Raw genomic sequence first — 18,327 nt, forward strand, 5'->3', positions numbered from 1 at the left:
TTGGAGAATATTGCCTTTACTCTCTGGTCTATCTGACCAGCCCCATGTGCCTTGATTTAAATTACAGGAAGAGGGTTGCTCTTATCTTCACCGGATGTCTCTTTCCCTTAATCACGGATGCTTCCTTAGAAACCAACTTGCGCTGGGCATGGTGGTTTATGTCATTAGAATCCCAGACTGGGAAGGCAGAGGCAGGAGGATTGCTGCAGGCTCGAGGTTATCCTGGTTTATATAGCAATTACCTATGTGCCAGCCTGGGCTATCTATCACGAGCCTATATCAGAAACAAAACTTAAACAACAACCAAATAAGGAAAGTAGCTTCCAGGAGTTGGGATTGGTGATGTCCATTAGGCAAAAGGATTGTCATGAGTTCAAGGCCAATCTGTGTTACAAGTTCAAATGCTGGCCTTGGGTATATACATACCAGGACTGTCTCAAACACACACACACACACACACACACACACACACACACACACACACACACACACTCAGGCCCTCAAACAAAGGAAGAAAATAACTTATGTGTCTTCTTTCTTTTGGACTTGGAAGCTGGATGTCTGTGTAAAAATGGCTTCCTTAGGATTCCAGACATCAGCCTTACCTGCCTGCCATTAGCCTCCAGGTTACAAGGGGATTTTGGCATTTCTCTGAGATCTAAAAAACAGTTTGCATACAACAGAGCTTGCTGTTGGTCAGCTGTGTTCAGTCATTTTGGTAAAAAAGTAGCAAGTCAGTCCATAGAGCCAATTCCAGACCTTGAGAGCCTTGCAATCCTCTGGTCAGTCTGCGGCTTCAGTGCTAATGGACATTTTGAGGGTGAGATGCTGGAGTGTGGCAGCTCCAAATTCGACCCACCCAGCCACGCTGCTGCAGACCTGACTGTTGTGCTTTGAGTGCAAACGGGGGTGGGGGGAGTGGGGGTGGGGGTGGGGGTGGGGGGGAGCCCTGAAGCTGCCTGGGCTCCAGTCTGGTTTTAGTCGCTGTAACACCGGGCACTCTGTAGTCTGTTTGCTTTTTCTTTCTGTTTATTTATTTTTAAACAGGGGCGGTGGTCTTCCTGAGTAGCTCAGGTTGGCTTGGAACTTGTGATCCTCCAGCCCCTCCTACCTACCTCCTGAGTACTAGGATTACAGACAGGCATGTGCTACCACACCCAGTTCATTTTATATTTAAGTTCCTGAGTCGTACTCACACTGTGACCTTGGTAAAAGTTTTAAAACAACAAAATCATTTTAACCTAATTGTTTTCACTATGAGTGATTGAACCCAGGGCCTTGCAGTTGCTAGGCAAGCACTCTACCCTTGAGCTACATACCTTGTCTGCCCTCTGCCTGACTTCCTTTTCTTCTTCTTCTTCTTCTTCTTCTTCTTCTTCTTCTTCTTCTTCTTCTTCTTCTTCTTCTTCTTCTTCTTCTTCTTCTTCTTCTTCTTCTCCTCCTCCTTCTCCTCCTCCTCCTCCTCTTCTTCCTCCTCCTCCTCCTCCTCTTCCTCCTCCTCCTCCTCTTCCTCCTCCTCCTCCTCCCCCTCCTCCTCCTCCTCTTCCCCCTCCTCCTCCTCCTCCTCTTCCTTCTCCTTTTTGAAAAAGTCTTTTGGAATTCAGGCTGGCCTTGATCTCAATTTGTACCTGAGGCTGGCCTCAAGCTTGCTATATTGGCAAAGATGGCCTTGAACTCCTGATCCTTTTGCCTCCACCTTCTGAATGCTGGGCTTATAGCATGAACCATCATATCTGGCTTATTCATTGGAGGTCATTGAATCCAAGACTTAGTGCATGCTAGGCAAACACTTTACCAGTCAAGCTATACCCCAGCTCTCCGAGCCCTGTCTTTAACTTTTTATTTTGAGACAGGGTTCCACCAATTTGAACTCACTTTGTAGCCCTGACAGACTATGAATCCTTCTGTCTTAGTTTCCCAAGTAGCTGGGATTGAAGGCCTGTGGCACTAGGTCTGGTTTAGCCATTTCTTCTGCTTTTCTCTCTTTTTAAAAAAAATTATTTATTTATTTGAGAGAGAGAGAGAGAAAGAGAGAGAGAGAGAGAGAGAGAGAGAGAGAGAGAGAGAGAGAGAGAGAGCTTCCACATATGCCTGCTTCCATGTGTACTATCTATGTGCCTGGTGCCCTTGGAGGCTAGAAGAGTTACAGACGGTTGTGAACTGCCTTGTGGGTGCTGGGAATTGAACCTGAGTCTTCTGGAAGAGCAGTCAGTGCTTTTAACCTCTGAGCCATCTCTCAGCCCCTGGTTTTATGATTTTTGTGATGTTCACTTCTGTGGCATTAAGCGTCTTCCTGTGCTTGTGTGGTCCTCACCAGACACTACCTCCAGAACTCTTCTCCTCTTCCACAGTTCAAACTCCATAGTCACCAACTCCGCCAGCCCCTTTACTCAGCTCCTGGAAACCACCTTCCTTGGTGTGGCTCTATGAATCCTATGACTCCAAGTACCTAATAAAAGACTCTAAAACATCTGTTCTTTGGGATCTGGCCTGGTCACTTACAGTAATGTCCTCGGCGTTACAGCATGTGTCAGAACGTAATCACTGTTCAATATTAATAGTAGTTTATTTCATGTATAAGCCCCATGTGTTTTTCTGTTCATCTGTTGATGGACATTTGGGATGCTTTTTACCTTTGTGAATAGTTCTGCTATGAACACTGATGAACAAGTATCTCTTCCAGTCAAAAATAACATTTTCTGCTGGGTATGATGATGCACACCTCTAATCCCAGTACTCAGAAGGCAGAGGCAGGTGGATCTTTGTGAGTAAGAGGCCAGCCTGGTCTACATAGCAAGTTCCAGGCTACATAGTGTCCTGTCTCAAAATAATTTTTTTCAACTGTGTGGAAATGTGTCAGCGGAGATCGGAGGACACTTTTGGGAGTTGGCTTTCCCTCCCACCATGGGTCTGGAGGACTGAATTTGGGAAGTCAGGCTCAGCAGCAATCTCCTTTTACTGTCCAAGCTATCTTGTTGGCTCTGCTTCCACTTTTCTTGGGGATACGGCCAGTAATGGCACTTATGGATGTGGCTCCTGGCTTGTACTACATAAATGACTTTGTAAATCAGGAGACGATGTCTGAACACTTGCTGGGAAAGTTCTTTTTATCTCCCCCACTGTGTCTCCTGCTGTGGCTCACAGACTTTACCTCCAGAAACATCAGCTTGTTCAGACAAAGAGGTCCTGAGCCCATCTTTGCACTTGATACGCCGTTAGCAATTCCCACCGTCCCATCCTCCACGCCTATCATGCCGTCGCTTTTCTGACTGCCACAATGTCCCTGATTTGAGCCGCAGACCTCACCTGCATTATGATGTCTGTTTCCTAACTGATCTCCTCCCTTTCTGTGTTTAAGACCCTCTGGTCTTTTTATATCACAGCAACAAGATTGGTTCTTTCAAAACATCAGTCAAATCAGGCCAGCCTAGGCTACACATCTAAGAAACATCGTGTCATTTACCACTTACGGTTTTCTGTAGCTCCCCTTCGTACTGTGAAGCACGCATACATAGCTCAAGGGCTAGCCATGACGTAAGGTTGCATAGCATCTCCCTCCCACTCCCATCCTGTGATCGTTTGAGGTTCTTTGATCTGGCAATCAAACTCCTTGCTCTGAACCATGCCTGGAATGTCCTTCGGTTTGAGAAATTCTTCTCTTGGTAAACATCACTTCATTAGAGAGACTTCTAACATACCTTACACAGCCTAACGAGCTCTCCCTTCTCTGTCTTCAGGTATAATATATTCATCCTCCCTCCCTCCCTCCCTCCCTCCCTCCCTCCCTCCCTCCCTCCCTCCCTCCCTCCCTTCCTCCCTCCCTCCCTCCCTCCCTTCCTTCCTATACATCTCACTATGTAGCCCAACCTTGAACTCACTTAAATCCTCCTGCCTCAGCCTCCTGAGTGCTGGGAATACAGGCAGGAGCCCCCACAATGGCCACCAGCATTCTAACTGCTTTCATAGTCTCATTTACTCAGTATTCTCTGACACATATTAATACCTAAATTTGTAACTTTCTTCCCCTTCACTGGAATGTAACCCTGTGATGTTTTTATTTTTTAATTTTCTGTCGTAGCTTTCTTGATCTCCTTTCTTAATCTCTAAATAACAAGATGGAGACCTTTTCTCTGTTATTTCCTTTGGTGAGCTGTATTGGATATAAATGCCCATGGGTGCTGAAGCAGGTGGTTCTTTGCAAGTTTGAGGCCAGTGGAGGCTGCATAGTGAATTCTAGACCAGCCTAAACTACAGTGTGAGACACTGTCTAAAAGTGGGGAATGTCAGCCCCGAGTGGTGGAGCACAACTTTAATCCTAGTACTCAGGAGGCAGAGGCAGGTGGATCTCTGGAGTAAGAGGCCAGTCTGGTTTAAATATCGAGTTTCAGGGCAGCCAGGGCTACAAGTGAGATCTTGCCTCAAAAAAAGGGGTGGAGGTGGCTGGTGAGATGGATCAGTGGGTAAAGGTGCTTGTTGCCAAGCGTGATGACCTGAGTTCGATTCCCCAGGACCTCTGTGGTGGAAAGAGAAGATGGACTCCTGTCAATTGTCCTCTGACACCTCTACCTATATGCTGTGACACCTCTGTACCATTCCCCTACACAAATAAATAAATAATTGTCATAACATCTTTAAAAGCCTATTTGAACACTGAGAGAGTATTTTGTTCCTGCCCATCCCAGAGCACACTGCATATTAGGAAGGACCACATTCTGCAAATCCTTATGATTTTACCCCAGGATCTCCTTCAGTGGCCTTTTCTAAGGAGGCAACATAAAACCATGCTTCAAATCCCATTTATGTGCTTGATTATTTTCCCTTTCACACTTTTCTTTTAATGTATTTGAGGAAATGTGGCCTTTATTTCATTTTGATTATACTTTTTCCCCATGTCTCCTTTGAGAGTAAACTCCATAGAGTTTGTTTGTTGTTGAAAACTGTGCTCCCGGCCCCTGAGAACAGTACCTGTCATTCAGTGGGTATCCAGTCAACACTCGCAGGGTGGAGAAACAATCTGAGTGCTTCATATGCTTTGGAAATGCTTCCATCAAAAATGAATGCAGGAGGTATTATCAGCCTTAGGTAATGGCTGAACAAGCCAAGGCCTCACACGCTTGTGCAACTTGCCCTTAAGGGTCAGAGTTGGGACCTGAACACAGATGGCTTGAGAACCTCACGCCATTCATCCTTGGCTTTGTCACCTATCAACCAGATGGAGTCTAGTAATGAAATTATCATGCTATAGATAGCTAATTGCAGCCCCCCCCCCAATCCTTTGGTGCAGAGGGTGGAGCCCAGGGCTTCACACAAGCTAGGGAAGAAACACTTAGTGTACCTCACCCAACAACTGCTTTTATTTATTTATTTCCTGGTTTATTTATTTTAAAATTTTTATATGTATGAGTGTTTTGCCTGCATGCAAGTCTGTGCAACCATGTGAGTGCCTAGTGCCCTGTAGAGATCTGAAGAGGGAGTCGGATCCCCCTGAGACTGGAGTTACAGAAGGTTGTGAGCCCTGGCAGCTGTTTTTAAATCCCATGTTTCCTTGACCTGATGCTGTAGAGAACATACCATGCAGATCCCTTTGACAGAGGGCAGAATTTCAGAGCTGGCTGATCCCTTAGCTATCTTTTGGTTACCAGTCCCCCTTGATTTAAAGCTGCAGTAACAGAGGCTTGGTGAGGCTGAGCCCCTCCTGACTCCTGGGTGGTCCTGAGCTGTGAATGGATTGAGTCATGAGCCTACAGCGTTCTTTTGGCAGAGCAGAAATTCTGACGGCCCCTTCAAGAGCAATCTGAATGGTTGCTCTTGTTAACTAGTGACCCCATGACTCTGGGATTTTGGGGTCTTCTGTAATTTGGGTGCAGATCACTTTTAGGAGGGGAAGGTGCTAGCTGAGGTCTCCAGCTCTGGTTGGGGCTACTCTCCAGGCAGTGTTTCTTGGTGTAAAAATTACGGCATTTCTAAACGTCTTTGAGGCATTCAACTGCACAGGAGGATGAGTCTTAGGACATAGTATGCCTTCATGTTCTGGACAGTTTGTCTGCCTTTTCTCAAGCCTCTTAGGTGTTAAATGCAAACAGGAAGGAGCAGATGCATTCTGCATACTCTACTTATTCAGAGGAATATTTTCTGTTCATGAAGAAACTATGGCTTAAAAAGTATTGTCTCAAAAACTTAAATATTTCCCCAAAGTCACTGGGAGCCAGGATTTGAATCCAGACAGATCATGAAAGATTTTGTCTACTGGGCATGATGAAGCACTTCTGTACTCCCAGTGCTTGAAAGGCTGAAGCAGGAGGATTGCTGTGGGTTCAAGCCTAGCCTGGTCCACATAGTGAGTTCCAGGATAGCCAGGGCTATGTAGAGAGACCTTGTCTCGGGGAAAAAAGAAAATCTTACCCAGTGTGGTAGCTCACATCTGTAATCCCAGCAATTGAAGAGCCGAGGCAGGAGGATTGCTGTAAGTTTGAGGTTAGTTTGGGCTATTTTGTCTTGGGGTTTCTATTGCTGTGATAAAACACCATGACCAAAAACAATCAGGGAGGAAAGGGTCTATTTGGCTTACACTTCCACATCACTGTTCATCTCTGAAGGAAGTCAGGACAGGAACTGACAGGCCAGGAACCTGGAGGCAGGGGCTGATGCAGTAAGCCAGTGTCGCTTACTGGCCTGCTCCCCATTGTTTGCATAGCCTGCTTTATAGACCCCAGGACCACCAGCCCAGGGATGGCACCACCCACAATGGGCTGGACCCTCCCCCACGGATCACTAATTAAGAAAACGCTTTATAGTCTTGTCTATAACCCAACCTCGTGGAGGCTTTTCCTCACATGAAGCTCCCTCCCCACTGATGACGTTAGCTTGTGTCAAGTTGACATAAAAGTAGCTGTCACAGGTATGCAGTGAGTGCAGGCCATGCTGGACTATACTGTGAAGTCCCGTCTCACAAAGAAAAACCAAACTAGGATTAGCAAGATGGCTCCGTAGTGAAAACGCTCGCCACAGAGGCCTGGCACCCTGAGTTGGAGCCCTGAACAGGGGTAAAGGGAAGGAGGAGACCAGCTCCACAAAGCTGTCATCTAGCCTCCACACGAGTGGTGGCACACTCACACACCCATAACACACACACACACACACTCACACACACACACACACACTCACACACACACTCACACACACACACTCACACACACTCACACACCCATAACACACACACCCATAACACACACACACACACACACCCATAACACACACACACACCCATAACATACACATACACACTCACACACCCATAACACACACACAATATACACACACATACACACACCCATAACACACACACACACACCCATAACACACACACACAATATACACACACATACACACACCCATAACACACACACACACCCATAACACACACACATTCATACTCACACACCCATAACACACACATACACACACACACACCCATAACACACACACACTCACACACCCATAACATACACACACACTCACACACCCATAACACACACACACATACACACACCCATAACATACACACACACTCACACACCCATAAAATACACACACACACACACACACACACACACACTCACACAACCATAACACACACACACACTCACACACACACACATGCACTCTCTCTCTCTAAGTTAAACAAAACAGAGAAAAAGAAAAAGCTTTAACACGTAGGCAGAGGGTTTGACCTGAGGAGGAAGGACACAATCTTTGAAGAGTCTTGAAAGCGAATCCCTGAAAGTCTGGGGGTGCAATGTAGGTCAGAGGGTTGGAAATGTGGGGGTAGGAAGGCAGCACTGGGGGTTTATTATGGGATGATGCAGAAGGAACGTCACCTTTCTTCCCATTCAACCTAGCTCCTGGTGGAAGGTCAGCCTGGCGGCTATCCCAGCTGCTGGCTGACCCAGCTGCTTCCTGTGTGGATCACATCTCCTTGTGCATCAAGGCACCCCCGGGGCTTTGGGGGAAGGTGGAGGACTTCAGTCTTCGGGGTTCAGTGGCCCAGTGTGCTGGGTGAGGCAAGGAGCCTTCCTCCACGTGTGTGTTCTGACTTGGTCCGATCAGAAAGCCGCAGATCCAGGGAGAGTTTTGTTTTTGACATTGCAACAGAATTCCTTGCATAGCAGAGAGCTGGGAAACAAGGCCCGATTTGAGGACAAAGGCCAGGGCTTCAGAGTTCAGGGCCCGTTTGCAAAGGGCCAGGCCTTCTGTGCTAATCCCAAGTTTGCCTGACAAGCCTCAGAGTTGACGTATGTGGAATGAACTCTGGTCATGACCAGTGATTTAATCTAATCCCCAAGCTCTGCTTTCCCCCACCTTGAAACTATCAACCACAGAGGGGCTTTGACAGGAGGAGAGGTAAGGTTGACAGATTATTCTCATGGCCCAGGACTTCTGGCGCTGGGCCTAGCCTGCTTTCCCCAGCCCTGCGGGGTTCAGAGGACTGACCTCCTTGGCAGGGAGCAAGGTCTGGGTGAGGCTTCTGGGCCTCGACTGCTGCTCTCCCGCTAGGAATTAGTGATGGTGGGAGGCTGGGAGAGGGAATGCCCTCCTACAACCTGGCAGAATCAACCAGAAGGAGCACCTGGCACTTTATACCTCTCTCTCCTGCATTCCAGCTCCTTGGAACCAGCCAAGCTTTTCACTGAAGCCCAAAGGAGGCGAGATACCCGTATTCCCCAAAGCCATTTTGGATTGCTTCTGAGAACAGCTTCACAACATAGTAGGCAAAGGGGCAGGATTGCACCCAAACTCCATCACCCCATTTCCCAGCAGGTTCTGGGAAGACGGTTTTGATTTCATGCCTTACCTGGCTCACACACAGTGCAAGAAGGGAGTGGAAGGCACTAGAGGCCTGCTCCTTGTCCAGGCAGTTCCCCGGTGTATGGTGACAGGCTCTTAGAGAAACATCTTAATAAAAGAGTTCTGAGCAGCGTGGCAGCCTTCCAACGTTCCTTGTACTGGAGACAGAAATGTTGGCCTGACAAAAATGTTTAGGTAATCTCCCAGCACACTCACCGCTTGTAGACCCCCCAACTATACAAGTTGTGGAACTCTTGAGAAAAAAAAAAATAAAGCCCTTAAAAAATTGTGCAATGACCTTATTCCAGTGAGTGCTGAAGTAGGCACTCTGATCTCTAACTGTGTCAACGTGAGAGAAATATTTGTGGGCCAAAGTCCCAGAGGGGATCGTTTTAATGTGATTTTTTTTCTTTCTTTTTGTTTTATTATTTTGTGTGACAAAGTCGCATTACATAATCTAGGTTGTCCTTGAACTCAGTATTCTTCTGCCTCGGTCTCCTGAGTGCTAGGATTACAGCATGAGCCCAGAAGCCCAGCCTTACCATGATTTTTGTAGCAATATGTGCCCCTTTTCTAAGCACTGCCCATTGCAGAGGTCAGTTTGGGAAGAGTAAAAGGAGAAAAACAGCTAAAAAGATTTGTTTGTATGTATGGGGCATTAAAATTATTTATTTTTTGTGTGTACATGTGCACATGCGTGAGGCTGCGGTCAACCCTGGGTGTTGTTCCTTAGGGGCCATCTGCTTGGTTGTTTTGAGAGACAGTGTCTCATTGGCCTGGAGCTTGTGATTCACCCAACAAGCACTTTACCAATTGAGCTGTTTCCCTAGCCTCGCCCCAAGCCCCCTCATCTTTCTGTACTGGTGTATAAATGATGGTTTTATGCATATTAGGCAAGCACTCTACTGCTCAGCCCCAGCAAAAGCCACTTTCTAAACTGGGCATGCTGTACACCTTTAATTCTAGCATTCAGGAGATGGAGGCAGGTGAATCTCTGAGAGCTCTGGCTAGCCTGGTCTCCATAGGGAGTTCCAGGCCAGCCAGGGGTACATAGTGTGACTCTGTCTCAATAAAATAAAATAAAATAAAATAAAATAAAATAAAATAAAATAAAATAAAATTAAAAAGTGGGGAAGGCCTGGGGGCGGTATTCATGTCTAGTATGCATGAGGCCCTGAGATCAATCCCCAGTGCTTCCAAAAAAAAAAAAAAAAGTACATAAATTAATTGATGTGACTCAGTTTGGGGGTACAGAGATAGCCCAGTGGCTAAGAGCACTGTTCTTACAGAGCACTGGGGTTTGGTTCTCAGCACCCACATGACTCCTAACAACGGTTTGCATCTCTAGTTCCAGAGATACAATACCCTCTTCTGGCCTCCACAGGCACTTCAGGCCTATGGCACACAGACATTCAGACATGCAGACAAACCATTCATACACATGAACAGACAGACAAACAAACACATAAATATTAAATAAAAAGCCATTTTCTTTCTCTTATCTCTTTTTCTTGTTTTACTCTCCCTCTCTCCCTCCCTCCCCCTTCCCTCCCTTCTGCCTTCCCTCCCTTAGTCTCTGTCTCACCCCCCCCCCCCAACTCTCTCTGTGGTAGAGGGCAGTTTAGTGCCAGGCAGTCACTCTTCCCCTAAACTTCTACTGTAGCCCAGGATGTTGCTTTTCAACCATGTTCCCTGAAGTATGTGGGTGACTGAGAGAGAACTGATTAGCTCGGTTCCTGGGTCTTGTTGGGGGTGCAGCTGGGGTGAGCATGTGTAGCTAGCAGGGGAAGAAGGGTCCGGTCTTATTGTGGGCAGAGCTCAGGGGCTCATCTCACCCTTGCAGGCCTCAGGCTTGGCTGACAAGAAGGGAGTGTGCTGGAAGCCGCCTTCAAAATCCATGGGGAGAGGAGGATGGATGGAGAGATAAGGAGACCACATTCCCTCTCTTAAGATAAGGATGTCTCTGGAGAAGAATTCCTGGGAGAAGGGGCTTCCTGCATGGGCTGTTGATGTCTGAAGGCTCCTGGATTCAGAGCGCTCTCCCACCCTAACACCCAGGAAAAGGACAAGTTTCCCAGTGAACGTTACACATACCATCACATACCAACCTTAGCCTTTTTTCTTCCTCAAATATATCAAGGTCTCTGGGCCCTTTTTCGAGTTAATCTTTGGTTGGGAAAGCCTCAGGTCTCAGAACAGCCATCGCCAGCTCAGATAACCAAACTCTGGCTTTGATCAGGGTCTCCTCAGTTTTAAGTTCTCAGCGAGTCCCGTCACCAGGCCTGTGTATCTCGTCTGTGTTTGACAATGTCCCCCCTTCACCCCACTTTGTCAGACTCCAACCCCAGCCTCTAAGATCAGGAGCCTGCTTACCTGTGGCCAGGTGTTTCTCTGGCAGGAAGCTTTTCAGAGGCTTGAGAACGGGAGAAAGGACACTCCTGCTGTCCTCCAGCACCTGGGATATCAGGACAGTTTCTCTCTGCTCTGACTTCAATCCCCAGGACCCTGGCAAGTGATCAGTAGGTGTTCGTGGGCTGACTGGATGACTAACTCACCTTTTCTTTAAAAGAGGCATCTTTTAAAAAATTATTTATTCAATATTATTACTGGTGTGTGTGTGTGTGTGTGTGTGTGTGTGTGTGTGTGTGTAAAGAATGTGTGACTAAGGGTCCTTGTGTGCCACAGCATGCATCTAGAGCTCAAAGGACACTTTGCAGGAGTTAATTCCTTCCACCTGGGTTCTGGAAATCAAGCCCACCAGCACTTTTTATTTGCTGAGCCATTTCAGTCCTTCAAGCTCACTTGTTTGTTTGTTTGTTTATTTACTTACTTATTTAGTGACTCTCTGTATAGACCAGGCTGGCCTCAGACTCATTGAGATCCGCCTGACTCTGCCTCCTGAGTGCTGGGATTAAAAGCATCTTCCTCCACACCTGGCTTTCAAACTCACTTTTTTTTTTTTTTTTTTTTTTTTTTTTGAGGAATCTAGTTGTCATATTCTATATCTCATACAACCCTAAGAAGATCCCCAAGAAGAAGGTGCTGTGTCCATTTTACAGAAAAGGAAAGTGAGGCCTGGTGGGTTTGGTAACTGGTTGAAGTTACTGTTCATTTATTTTTTTTAAACAGGGTCTCATGTGTTCCAGGCTGTGCTGGAAACTCACTCTGTGGCTGAGGATGGCCACAAGTGCTGGAGTTAGAAGCCACCATGTTTAGAAAGTGACACAAACAATTAATGGTTCTGTGGACCACCAGGGGGACCTGTGAAAAATGTGGGGCTGGGGCCCACTCCCAAGGCTCTGATTTTCCCATTCTTTTAAAGAGTTGAGATAGAATGCACACAACAAAATTTGCCAGTTTTAGTGCCTTTTTATTCATAATATTTTTATATTTTACATACCAACCACAGATCCCCCTCTCATACCTCCTCCCACTTCCCCCCAGCCTCCTCCCCTACCCTTCCCCCATCTCCTACTCCAAAAGGGTAAGACCTCCCATGAGGCAGCAAAGCCTGGTACATTCAGCTGAGGCAGCACCAAACATCTTCCCCCTGCATCAAGGGTGAGCAAGGCGCCCGACTATAGGTAATGGGCTCCAGAAAGCCAGCTCATGCACCAGGGATAGATCCTGGTCACCCTGCCAGGGGCCCCTCAAACAGACCCAGCTACATAACTGTCTCCTGCATGCAGAGGATCTAGTCTGATCCCATGCAGGTTCCACAGCTGTTGATCTAAAGTTCCTCAGTTCCTTTGAGATTGGTTCAGTTGTCTCTGTAGATTTCCCCATCTTGATCTTGACCCCCCCTTGCTCATGTTATCCCTCTTCCCTCTCTTTGACTGGACTCCTGGAGCTCGGCCTGGTGCTTGGTTGTGGATCTCTGCATCTGCTTCCATCAGTTACTGGATGAAGGCCGTCTAATAGCCAGTCTAAAAGTATTGACCTCATCTGTGGTTCCAGGTCAGAATGAAGAATTTCAAAATGTTTGTCATGTGCATATCTGCTCTCCTCTTGTAGCATGTTTAGCCAAACCTCCTGTGAACATCCAGCTTAAAGGCTGGGGCGAAGGATTAATAAAAAGATTTTTTTAAATCTGTAATTTGTAAATCTAGAGAAGTCACTTGTTTCAATGATAATGCAAGGACTGATTCCTCCTCCAGACAGTACAGGTGGCCAACAATTCCTAATCTCATACTGATGGTTCTTGGTGATTTCTTTTTCTTTTTCTTTTTCTTTTCCTTTTCCTTTTTCTTTCTTTCTTTCTTTCTTTTCTTTTCTTTTTTTTTTTGACATCCTATGCTGTTTTTCTTTTCTTGGCCTGAATTATCTGGGCTTCTCGAAGAGAGTCTGGCTGGTTGGGCTGGACATGCTGCTGCTTAGCTTGTAAATGACTGCTGTGTCTTGACATTCTCTTCTTTGAGGCCTATGGAAGTTCTCCTCACTGCCAGACCCTCTACAGCTCGGCTTTTAGTGCTTTTTTTTTCCCCAGATGAGACATGGTCTCATACAGCCCGGCTGGTCTCCAGCTTGCTGTGTAGCAAGGATGTCACTGAACTTCAGAATGTCCTGTTCCACCTCCTACTGAGTGCTGGGTTTGTAAGTGTGTGCCATCATGCCTGTTTGGCACTGGGATCCAAGCCAGGGCCCTCATGCAGGCTAAGCAGGCACTCTCTCTACCAACTGAGCCACACACATCCCTGTTTTAACCACTGAGTGTACTCGCTCTGGTTCAAATATACTTCATTTGTTGTCCTCACCATCCATCTCCACAACCTTTTCCCTTCTCCAGCTAAAACTTGGTCCCCGTGGAACATTCCTCTCAAACACCACCTCCCCAGTCCCCCTGCCTGAGCCCCTGCAACCGCCATTCCATCCCTGCATAGCTAACTATCTGAGTGACCTCAGAAGGTGCACTCACAGTTCGCTTTGGGTCTGGTTTATTTCACTGTCAGAGTGTTTTAAACAAGGGCTTCTGGTCATCCTCATGCCAGGGTCTGGATCATTCTTGGAGAAATTATAGTAGCTGGTGGAAAGAGAGGGAGGGGAAGTATGGTCTTGGCATAAGCATCAAGGGAGGGCTGAATTCATGTGGTTGGTGAGGGCTGGTGTGAGTCAGAGTGGGCAGGAGGAAGGCCAACAGCCGCAGAGAGGCCCTGGGCTGGGTGGGAGAGGGGAGGTGGCTGGTTTCTGGTAGTTACTACTTAGTGCTGGTGGGGTTGACAGAGGCCTAAGAATTCCAGGTGGAGAGAGATCATGAATGGTGGCTCACAAGCTGGGTGATGGAGAATCTACAGGTGAAATGGAGTTTGTGGTACCCAGGGAGGGCAGTGGGTGAGAGCCACTTGGAAGTGTAGGAGCCCAGAGAAGTGGGGCTGGTTCCACTCTGGGCCTAGGGGGCAATCGTGACACTGTGGGTACTGGCCCAGGTGAATGGGGTCAGAATGTGCAGGGGAAAGCCTACGGGGGGTGGGGGGGGAAGTAATTGACAGGGGGCTGAATTCCTTACTCTTCTCACTGCTGTGGCAAAATTCCTGACGAAGCTCAGGAGGAAAGAAGGGTTTTTGTTTTTTTTGGCTCACAGTTCTAGGGCACAATGATGGAGAAGTCATGGCAGCAGGAAATTGAGGCAGCTGTTCATGTCACATCCACAAGCAGCGAGTGTGGGCGCATGTCTGCAATTCCAGCATTTGAGAGATTGAAATGGGGCTAGCATGAGATCCAGGCCAGCCAAGGGCTATAGGATAAGACTCAGATTAATCAATCCATAGATAGATAGATAGATAGATAGATAGATAGATAGATAGATAGATAGATAGACAGACAGACGGATGGATGGACAGACGGACGGACGGACGGACAGTCAGTCCAGGCACAGAGGCACATACCTGTAATCCTAGAATTTGGGGGTTGGAGGCAGTAGGATCAAGAATTGAAGTCATCCTTGGGTACATAGTGAGCTGCAGGCTAGCCCAGTCTACATGAGACCTTGTTTCAAAAAAAATAAAAACAAAAAATGTGGAGAAGGTTCAGTGGGTTAGTCTGCTCTTAGCTCTTATTTTTTTAATCTTTATTTTATTATTATTTTTTTGAGACAAGGTCCCAATGTGTAAGCCCAGCTTATTCTCAAATATGTGATCCTTGTACCTCAACCCCCTGAATAGGAATTATGGGTGTATGTGTGGATGCATGTCTGTGTGCATGTAGCAGTATATGTGCATATATGCACACATGCACCTGTGTTTATATAGGCACACACATATGCATGTGTATACTACACACATACAAAACATTCATGTACACATAGGTTTAGAAATGCATGTTTGCTTGCATATGCATGCATGTGAACTCACATCCATGTACATGTGAATATGAGAGGGGGGCTGCAGGAGGCTAGGACCCTACTGCAGCTGTCAGAGCCAGCAACATCCAAGTTACTGTCAAAATGGCCTCAGGCTCAGTCTCAGACTAGAGTGGTCCAGGTAAATATAAGTTACACATTTATTAGTAAGAATGGTATTGCCTCTGTTGGTGAAAAATGGTGATTTTTCTCTTGGTTAGGAAGTTAGATGGGAGCTGGGCGGTGGTGGCACATGCCTTTAATCTCAGCACTTGGGAGGCAGCGGCAGGCTGATATCTGTGAGTTTGAGGCCAGCCTGGTCTACAGAATGAGTTTCAAGACAGCCAAGGCTATACAGAGAAACTCTGTCTCAAAAAAACAAAAAACAAAACAAAACCAAAAAAAGTAGTTAGATGGAAGATGCTTTCTTAACTCTGTGAGGTCTTGTGGGTGTGGAGATAGATCTCAGTTTGGCTAATGGCTCCCTTTCCCCCAAGGGGAGGCCTGGAGGAGCACCGGATGGGACTGTCACAGGGCTTTCCAGACTCCTCTGTTACTCCAGACATGATGTCTTGTCCCTTGTCCCCACTGTGTCCTGCCTCTGCACTCCCCATCACCCAGTTCACACCAGGGCTTCCTCTTCTCAACTGTCTTGGCTTTCTTTTCTTGGGCAGTGGTTCTTAGCCAGGGGTGCTGTCCTGGAAATGTCTGGATTACACTTGTCACAGCTAGGGGACCTTTACTGCCATCTAGTATGTGGTGGCAGGATTGCTGCTAACTAGCCTACCAGGCAAAGCAGACTCCTGCAAGACACAAGAATTGTCCCATCTACAACAGAACTGCTGTTGCTTGAGCTGGTCAAATGGCTCCGTGGGCAGAGGCGCTTGCTGCTAAGTCTGATCATCAGAGTTGAACGCCTGGGACTCACGTGGTTGAAAGAGAGGACTAACTCCCACCCGTGAGCTGTCTCTCTGTTTCTCTCTCTCTCTCTCTTCCTCGATGCCGAGATACTTGCTTGGGGGATACTTGGGTTTAGGGTTGCATGAATTTTGTTTTCAGCTGGAAGGACTGACTCCTCTAAGCGCTGCCAGCCTCCCATGGTGCCAGGGGCCCTCACTGGGTTTGCATCCCTACAGCAAAGGAAGCCGAGGCTTTCCTTTCACAAGTCCCTCTCCAGATCCCTCTCTGACATTCTTTCAGTTTGCAGGGTTGGCCACTGTGGTGAAAGTACCTGGGTTGTCCTGTAAGGAGGGTTGTGATGGGGGGAACTCCGACAGGACCCCCCTCTCTGTATTTATGCCCTTGAAGTTTACTAGCTGGTAAGCTCTGGGTTATTGTGAACAACTGGACAATTTGCCTGTTTAGACATGTTTTGCTTTTTTTCTTTGCGAGAAAACAAGGGAGGGGGATGAAGACCAACCCCAGGTAAAGGATCGTTCACAAGCTCTCTGCTCCTGCGGCGCTAGCTGAGCATCTGGGAGCCGAGTCAGCAAACAGCCTCACTCTGTGGCATGACTAAGCGTGGGGCCATGAGATGTGAGCTTCTAACTCTTGTGGCTTTGGTGGCAAGGAATCCTGGGGTGTTTTTCTTTTTTATTGTTCTCTCTCATTTTTTTGAGACAGGATCTCACTCCACCTAGGTCCACTGAGTGCTGGGATCTTAGGCACGAGCCATCAGGCCTGGCTTGGTCTTTGGTTTATGTTAGAACACACAAGCTTGGACAGACTGTGTTTGCTGCTCACCCCACCTTTTCCACATTATGAACTTAAACAATTGTCACCTTCCTTTACCTTCGAGCCTTCAAGTACAGACACACACACACACACACACACCCTCAACTGTAGCTCTTACATGAATATAATTAATCCTGATATAATTACTACAACTAATATAATTGTCTCCCTTGCTTCTAAGGGACAGGGACCATGCCTTCATGACTCATCTTTAAGCCCTTGTCTCTGAAACCTTTCAAGTGTTAAATGAGCCTGATGGGAGATAAGGCTGCAGGAAGTGCTTTTTGAATTAAACTCAAGTTCAAAGAAGCAAAATGGCAACCCTGAGCCACTGAATACACGCTGAGGAAAGGTACTGCTGGGAAGTTGCATTGTGGAACATTTGTTTAACTATGTAAAGATGTGTTGCATTTGTGTATGTTGCAGGATATTTGTTTGACCATGCAAAGATGTGTTGCATTTGTTTAATTATGTAAAAAATGTGTTGCTGTTTTTAACCATGCCGAAGAATCTGATTGGTCTAATAAAAAGCTGAATGGCCAATAGTGAGGAAGGAGGTATAGGTGGAACTTCCAGGAGAAGTTCCAGGAGAAGTAGGCTCGAGGAGAAAGAAAGGGCAGCCAGCCAGACATGGAGGAAGCAGGAAAGTAGGACATACAGAATGAAAGAAAGGTAAAAGCCCTGAAGCAAAATGTAGATGAATAGAAACAGGTTAAATTAAGTTAAAAGAGGTAGTGGGACCAGCCTAAGCTAAGACTGAGCATTCCTAATCAATAAGTCTGTGTGTTTACTTGGGAGTTGGTTGGCAGTCCGAAGAGGTGTAGCACAGGATGCTAGCAACTGCTCATCTTTCCTTCCCAAGCAAATCATGGCTTCTTGTGTGATCTCCTCAGTGTTGGTAGACTTGACCCCCTCAAGATATGTGTTTGGAATCTGTGGAGAGACTAGATGCTGAGAATTTAAGGCATCTCAGTCTGTCTGTCTGTCTGTCTGTCTGTTCCTCCGGCCTCGCCCTGTATTTCCCTTACTCCACTTTCTTCTGTCCTCCATCATGTGGTTCTGGCACCGTGACATCTGTCCAAGTACATGGAGCCAAGTAACCTTGGGCTGACTTCTCTGAAACCTGTAGCCCCAATAAATCTTTCCTTGGTTACGTTGTATTTCGCTTCAGTGATGATAAAGATTTTCTTGGGGAGAAGAGAATGGAGGCTTGAGGAGAAGCTGAGACTCACTGAGGACAGATAGATCAGCTGAAAAAGGCTAAGAAATGGGCTGCTATGAGGAGAGAAAGCTGGGCCTAGGGAAGTACTTTTTACTTGTTTATTTTTATTTTTATTCATGTGTATGTGCATATCTCTGTGTCTATGTGTGGGTTCCTGTGGAGGCCATAAAAGGGAGAATCAGGGCTCCTGGAG

General features: G+C 46.8%; 1 protein-coding gene across 5 annotated transcripts in view; it reads left to right on the forward strand.

Moving 5' to 3' along the window:
• Ahnak (AHNAK nucleoprotein) overlaps positions 1-18,327 on the forward strand; it is a 129,851-nt gene that overhangs the window by 49,641 nt on the left and 61,883 nt on the right. Inside the window, exon 6 of one of the 5 annotated variants that reach the window (XM_042260573.2) lies at positions 4,509-4,594. The exons of the other annotated variants lie outside the window; for them this stretch is intronic. Within the exon in view, the coding sequence (XP_042116507.1) occupies positions 4,509-4,579 (71 nt within the window). The 3' untranslated portion in view covers positions 4,580-4,594. Of the gene's footprint in view, positions 1-4,508; positions 4,595-18,327 lie in introns of those variants that run through there. 5 annotated transcript variants of the gene reach the window in all.

The sequence above is a fragment of the Peromyscus maniculatus genome, chromosome 1, assembly GCF_049852395.1.
Source record: "Peromyscus maniculatus bairdii isolate BWxNUB_F1_BW_parent chromosome 1, HU_Pman_BW_mat_3.1, whole genome shotgun sequence".
In the NCBI taxonomy this organism is placed as follows: Eukaryota; Metazoa; Chordata; class Mammalia; order Rodentia; family Cricetidae; genus Peromyscus; species Peromyscus maniculatus.